At 39.3% G+C, this 7,500-nt stretch overlaps 1 protein-coding gene across 1 annotated transcript in view; it reads left to right on the top strand.

The window, feature by feature from the left end:
• LOC138059298 (protein NLRC3-like) overlaps window positions 1-7,500 on the top strand; it is a 21,726-nt gene that overhangs the window by 6,660 nt on the left and 7,566 nt on the right. Inside the window, exons 2-7 of the mRNA XM_068904866.1 lie at window positions 2,334-2,443; window positions 3,992-5,240; window positions 6,009-6,086; window positions 6,579-6,689; window positions 6,802-6,876; window positions 7,203-7,283. Of these exons, the coding sequence (XP_068760967.1) occupies window positions 4,058-5,240; window positions 6,009-6,086; window positions 6,579-6,689; window positions 6,802-6,876; window positions 7,203-7,283 (1,528 nt within the window). The 5' untranslated portion in view covers window positions 2,334-2,443; window positions 3,992-4,057. The remainder of the gene's footprint in view (window positions 1-2,333; window positions 2,444-3,991; window positions 5,241-6,008; window positions 6,087-6,578; window positions 6,690-6,801; window positions 6,877-7,202; window positions 7,284-7,500) is intronic.

Below are 7,500 nucleotides of genomic sequence, written 5' to 3'. Positions count from 1 at the left end.
CAAGCTCTGTGACCATTCACATGATGACCAGTTGTTATTTTCATCAGTTATCGTGGAATCAAATGCTTTCCCATACAAAGTCTTATAACGCGTTTAAATTCTCAACGGCTGCCTGTAGTGACCCGAACTTGGGCTGCCTATGGTTGTAAAGCACGCAGGAAGCGGACAGAGCACGAAAGAAGTGCAGAGAAACACAAAACGTAGTTGAGTGTTTTCCCTACTTCTTGAGTGCTCTATCCGCTTCCTAAGTGTAGCTTTGCAACAGAACAGATAAGAAAAAAAGGAAAGGAAAGAAACTTTATTTAAGTGTCTAATCTGCTAGCGCCGTAGAGCACTAATCGGGGACACTGTAAATTGAAATTAACAATTTAACGCAAATCAAATTAAATCTTGGTTTTTGAGGCGAGGGGAAACCGGAGTACACGGAGAAAACCTTTTGGTGCAGAGTAGAGAATCAACAAACTCAACCCACATATGACGCCGAGTCTGGGAATCGAACCCGGGCCACATTGGTGGGAGGCGAGTGCTCTCATCACTGCGCCATCCCTGCACCCCATCACAGGGGAGACTTCTTTATTAATGTTTCATAAATGAAGAATTTCTTAACTTCCTCTCGCTTTCGGCTAACATTTTCGAAAAACTTTATTTTCCAAATCCAATGACTAGAGTCAGCCATGCATAGCACCCCAAAACAGGCCAATCACAATTCTTGTTAGAATGGTTTAAAGCATTTTATTGGTTAGACGCGACCAAAGCTGTGAAAATGTCAAACCGTCAGCTAAAAGAAACCATCCAAAGCAAGCTTACAGATGAGTGCAAGTATTTTTTCAGTCAAAAATCTGGATTGAAAAGCAAATTGTTCAGTAAAAGTTTCTCTCATGAAAACCTGATCAATTGGAAAACAAGCTGTTTAACACCTTGTGGCTGGTCTGGCTGGTAAACAAACTTCTGCTGCATTCAGACCATTTGTTGTGCTGTATGAACTAACTACAGTCGAATATATGGGAAGAAGATCTCCAAAACAGATCACAGATGAGGCTTCTTTGTTTTACACTGTATAGAGGTTTTGCACGGCAGCCATATGCATGTTGCATGGCAGGAACAATGAAAATGTTTTTCATCAGAAAGAACATTAGTTCCCATAGGAAAAAGAATCTATTGTTCATGCCATGCAACATGGCTGCCGTGCAAAACCCCTATAATAAAGAATTGTTTAATTTCATCACGTATTCTGCTAAAATTTTCGGAAAACTTTATTTTTTAAATCCTACTCGTGGTGTCAGCTGTGCATCTGTACTCTCATAAAGCATGCTGTTTAAACCATGCAGAGTGCTCGTTATGTCAAACCTTTATTATCATTAATATTATTACACAAATAGTTCACTCAAGGTGAAATATCTCACAATTTATGTCTAGGGAACCTACGAACTTCGTTCGAATTCCTGCTGTAAAGATAAATTTGAGCTCGTTAAAGGGGCTATGTCACGCAATTTTAGGCAATTTCAGCACTGATCGAATGGTCATAGAATTAACTAAAATATCAAAATAACTGTTCAAAACTATAGAAGAACTCTAACAAAACACAGGGAAGCCAAGAAGGGACATGGATGGACAAAACTGGAGAGGATTGAAATGGATTGAATTTGGGTAGGTAAATTTGAAAAACGTCGGCCCACCTTTTTTCAAATTTATATCAGTCTATATCAAAATGTCATTTACAAAGCTGGAAAATCATTCTCAGTTGTTATGTGGCCGTGATTTTGCAAATGAAAGACTCTTGCTCTGCCAATTTGACGTTTAGAGCTCATAATTAACAAAATTAAACTATATTACCTAAAATATCGTGACCTAGTCACTTTAAGATCTTAAAACGTTTTCTGACATACTGGGTAAATGTGAACAGAAATTAGCTTATCAGTAAAAGACATTCTACAGCGTGCATAATTGACAAGCCAGAGAACCAGCCATAAAAAAATTACATATTGCTCGCGAGACTCGCATTGCTGAGAGATTGTTGTAGATGTCTTCCTGCAACCTCCAAATCGAATACGGTACAATATAAAGGGATTTAAGGGAGAAAAGGAGAAAGAGTGTGTGTGTTCAAGGTTGATGTTACAGTGGATAGGTAAAAAATGGGAACTACATGTAGCCAATCAGAAGAAGCGTTGCAATTTGTGACTACCTTGAGGAAAAAACCCAAGGCAAATTTCACCGTGGCTACCATAATTTGTCTCTGTCTTCAACTAATGCGACTCTAGTAAGTCTGTTGGCTTTTTGTTTTTTCTTTGTTCACAGGGATTTTCAACTTATATTTTTGTGTGGTTTTTTTGCAGACAAAGTTGACTAAAAATCTTTTCCAAAGTGCGGCTCACGCCATTGCAGCGTTCTGTCCACTTACAACTGACTGCTCAGTTGCTGAAAGCGGAGACTTACTGCAAATAAGGTAACGCTAACAGTTTCTTCAGGCCTGAGGCATTCTTTGTTGCTTTGGGAAAAAACTGGAATCTGCAAAGAACTGGACAAATCATGATTTGACCAAAGCCATGTGAAACGCGTTGGTTTAGAACTGAAGACACTTCGCCCTTGTTAGAAGACCTTCAGTGGGAATTCAGCATCGTAGTCTGTGAGTTGATCACTCAAGACTAATTATCCAAGTTTCCCTTTGCTTAAATGACAAAAAATGGAAAAAAGTGTTTTAAAAAGTTTCCTTCCTGGCACTGTTTCAGTAATGCCTGAAGTGTTTTTCTGTGTCAAGAGCTAATACTGCTCAAGATCCACCCTGTACACTGCTACAGCCTGCTAAAGGCTACTTGCATGGTTCGCACAATCTTGAAAAGGTCTTGAATTTTAGTACCTGTCTTTAAAAGTCCTGGAATTCATTGAGGTCCTTGAAAAATACTTGATTTCTTTATTAGGTCTGGAAAAGTCCTTAAAATTCACAAATTTGTTTATGCCACATCATTTTCTGAGAAATTAAATTATTTTGCTGACGAAAATTTAGCCATTTATGACTAATAACAAGCCATAAGCGATTACGGTGAGAAAAATCTAGGTATAAAACATGAAGGTGCACATGAAGCGAAACTGCATCTTCACCTCAATTTCATGCACATTGCACCGAGCTGTGGGTTGTCCGCCACGTGTTTTGCACCATGTAAATAGTTTGGTTTCTCTCTTCGTTTTCAAATCAAATGGTTAAGTGATCCAAACTGTAGCTGGGTAAAAGAATTTAAAGGCGACAAACGCAAGGCTATGTGTTGTGTTTGTAAAAAGGTGATCAACATAGAATGCATGGGAGAAAGCACTCAGAAGTCTCACATGAAAGATGATAAACATAAAATGAACACTTGTACAACTTCAAGTTTAACTCAGTCTGCGCTGGTCGGTACATTTTTACCCAAAGAAGTTACTTCAAGTTGTGATCTAAGGTCAGAATCAGGTTTCAGTCGTGCAGAAGCGAATAACGCTCAGAAAGGCAGCCAAAGATAAGGGAATTTGAAAGGCTGCTGAAACATCATCATCATCTTAGTAGCATTTTTATGAACAATATGATTTTTCTATCTTTAAGTACTATTTGTGTACCCAAATGCAACTTCAGGTCATGGCCAGTGACTGTTGTCCTTTTAAAAAGTGTTATTACAAAATATTACAGTATAAAATAATGTGATCAACCGTGGCTGGTCAATTTAAAATTCACAAATGACTCCATTGAGTGGGACCAAGAATGTCAGTTTATTGAATAAATGTTAGTCCTTGAAAACTGTAATTTGTCCTTGAAAAGTCCTTGAATTTCGTTTGCCTTAAGTTGTATGAACCATGGGTTAGGCTCAAACATGGCATCTGCTTCACGGCATTCTCAAGAACAAGCGTTGATCCTGCAACACTTGTTACGTATATTCCCCTTGTAAAATGGCAAAAATTGGGGCGGGAAAATATAGGTGAAGAGTTTCCTTTTTTCCACTGTTTAATATGTATTTTTTTTTGTCTCAAGGATTCAGAACGCTATGGCTTAAGATCCCTCCTGTACACTGAAGCGGCCGACAGAACGTGTTTAACCATGGCATCGACTTCATGGCTGTCTCAAGAACATGAGCAAGCTTCTGGCTACGGCAAAATTAAAATAACCATTTTGGCTTCTGAGTGGGGATCAAGCGAAGGCGGAATCAGAGAGCTTGCCATTCAATTAGCAAAATTTTCTCATGCGCAAATCACTGTCTTTTTACTAAAATGCCGCGAGGAGGAGATAAAAGAAGCGCTGAGATCTAATGTCAAAATTCTTGAGGCAACACAACGGCCTGGTTATGAAGAACTGGAATGGCTCAGTTTTCCTCCAGAAGATCTGCAGATAGACATAATCGTTGGTCATGGGGCGAAACTCGGTCACCAGGCCCAAATCATTCGGAAATCCCACACATGCAAGTGGGTTCAAGTGGTGGACACTGACCCAGAGGAATTGGGAATGTTTGAATCTGATGAGAATGCAATCTCGAAGGGCGAGGAAAAGCGCAAAGTTGAAGTGGAGCTGTGCGAGATGGCTGATTTTGTCGTAGGAGTTGGGCCCAAGTTGACTGAGGCCTTTCGCAGGTATCTTCACTTGAGCCCAAAACCAGACATTTTCGAACTTACTCCAAGCATTTTTGATGAGTTTGTAAATGTTCAGCAAGCTCCTGATGAACCAAAACACCACAGCGTCTTGGTGTTCGGTCGTGGGAACACTGAACATTTTAAATTAAAGGGATTTGACATTGTAGCAAAATCCATTGCTGCATTGCCTGACACTCGTCTTGTTTTTGTTGGAGCTCCCAATGGAAAACATGAGGAGATCGCCAAACAGTTTCTTGAATTCAGTATCCCAAAAAACCGCTTAAGGGTGAGAGGTGACATCAAAAGCCAAGAAGATTTAAAGCAATTATTTTGTGAGGTAGATCTTGCACTAATGCCCTCCAGAACAGAAGGCTTTGGTTTGCCAGGTCTCAAGGCCTTATCAGCTGGTTTACCTGTGCTGGTCAGCAAGAACTCGGGGCTTGGAGAAGCTCTGAGCAATGTGCCATTCAGTTCCTTGTTTGTCGTTAACTCAGAAGATGCTGATGTATGGGCAACAGCCATCAGAGCCATCTGGAACAAAGAGAGGCGTGTGCGTCTTGACGAGGCTATAGTTTTACGTGACTCCTACAGAAAGAAATACAGCTGGACCGAACAAATCAAAGATCTTTTGGAGAAGATGCATGCCCTAGTTTCTGGTATGAATTAACCTTATTCATGATTTGAATGCTAATCAGTGTAGAAGTCAAATGAATGTTTGTGTGGTGCTTATCATGTTATGTGTGCAGTTGCTGTTGCATGAACATTGCTTAACTGTCATCTGCCGCAGCTAGAGTGATTTTTCAGATTGTGAACTTTGGTCAGGTCTTGCCCGCCCTTATCGACTTACATTGGCTTCCAATGTCGTTCAGAGTTCAGTTTAAATTGCTCCTTTTTATCCACAAGTCGTGCTGCACATGTTTTATGGAACTTGTTGCCATTATTTAACTATAAGAACAAGTAGCAGTCTCCACATTTTCAAAAAGCAACTTAAAACATTTCTTTTTTAAAAAGCTTTTAATTTGTTGGAACAGTTCTGATGCTTATGTTAAATTAGTTTGGAATTTTAGAATCTCATTTTTTATACTTTACTATAGCATAACATATTCTTTTTATTATTAGCTTTTAAGGGATTTTTAACTAATGTTAAGCGCTTTTGAATATTCTTCTATAGTTTTAGCACTATCCAAAATTTATTATTATTATCATCAGCAATGCAGATATCAACGGAAAAAAAAGTTAATTTTTTTACCAACTTACAACATGATGGGGAACTAAGAATCTCGTTAATCAAATCTTACTCAGACTGAACCCAAACAGGACTGTATAGAAATACATAAACACCATTCATGTTCGTTTAATTTAGCCAGTGATACATGAGAGTGTACTATTCACTGGCGTTCACCACCACATTCTATTTCAAATAGGTGTTTCTCTCGAGCATCAGCAGATCCCAGCACAAGTACAAAGGAGAATAAAACGAAAATGCAGTTGGGACCTATCAGGTACAACTTACTAGCGGCTAATTACTGTAAATCGCTTGCTAGGTTAAAAGGTGTGTCTAAAACAACTATTACAGGCTATCCATGTGAGTGCTGTGGTACCAGTGACCCATTAGGGGTGTGCGGTAGGGACCACCATGTGCACGAACTAAATTTGAGAGGTGAAAACTTTTTTCAGTTGAATCTTAATCAAAGGCATAGCCGCTGAACTTATTGACCTTTTGCCGGAAATGTTCAGGGAGCGATTTTCAAAACCAGAGTAATTACAGAACCAATCACTTTTTGAAGGAAATATAGCCCTTAGCCAACCACAAATCGAAGTAAGTCACGTTTTTTTTTACTGGCCAATGGGAATACAAAGAAAGTGAGGGTAGCCGGCACCAAGCACGGAGGAAAAAACAAAAGTAGCAATTGGTTTTAAATACGCGATTGTCAGGAAAGCTCCTGAAATTGATTCATTGGTTTCTTAACATTCCTTTATGTCTACATCTATAGACGACACCCTCGAAAATGAACACCCAACCAGACCAAAACTAGGAGTATTTTCAGCTGCCAGACAGGCTAGTGAGCAGACTGAAGGCGAGGAAGCTACTGTCAGTAATGCAGGTACACCTCACTCAGCGTTATGTAGTGGTATGTCATGATTTTAACATTTGTTTCGTTTATTGCCCAAGGTCTAACATAGGTATCTTATTTATTCATTTTATATTTTTTACAGGTAGCTCTTTTAAACATCATGGCCTCTCGCAAACAGAAGGAAAATTGGAAGACAAAAAGTCTGTGCACCATGAAGGTACAGTCTTCAGCAGTACAATTTCCAAATTGCCTGATCAAAATTCGGACTGCTATCCGACTTTTCCTGGCATAGACGTTTCTTGAAATAAAGCTAACTTTAGCTGGCAGAGTGTTGGGCGTAAGTGCACTATCTACCTTACATCAAACCGTATACGAAACATCTCTTTAGGGGAATATCCGTAAAAACGTTGCCAAACAAACACAAACATGTGAAGGTTACGTTTATACAAACATGGGAACCTATTATATGTTTAGACAGGCAGTCATTACATCATGTTTATTGCATGCATTATGGGAGTGTCAAATGTTATTTTATTTAACTAGGTGCTTCTTCCAGTGATCAAAGCACAACTCGAGATACAAGAGAAAGCTGTCCATCTTCCCAGTGTTCTGAGGGGACGCAAGGTACCTTTTATAACGAAAGACCTGGAGCCCGTTTCTCGAAAGTCCCGAAACTTTTCGGGCCATTTTCGGGTGTCACAATTCTCTTTTTATTTCAAGAATGGAAAGGATTTAAGTCGTCAAACTTCACAGACGTGTTTCGTTTAGTTATCTTGAAAACATGTTAAAAGATCGGCTTTCCAAAGCAAGCAGCTGGCATTTTCACAAATGGCTTTTCGGG

The sequence above is a fragment of the Montipora capricornis genome, chromosome 8 (assembly GCF_036669925.1).
Source record: "Montipora capricornis isolate CH-2021 chromosome 8, ASM3666992v2, whole genome shotgun sequence".
NCBI classification, from domain to species: domain Eukaryota; kingdom Metazoa; phylum Cnidaria; class Anthozoa; order Scleractinia; family Acroporidae; genus Montipora; species Montipora capricornis.
This window is presented reverse-complemented; position numbering and strand designations above follow the sequence as displayed.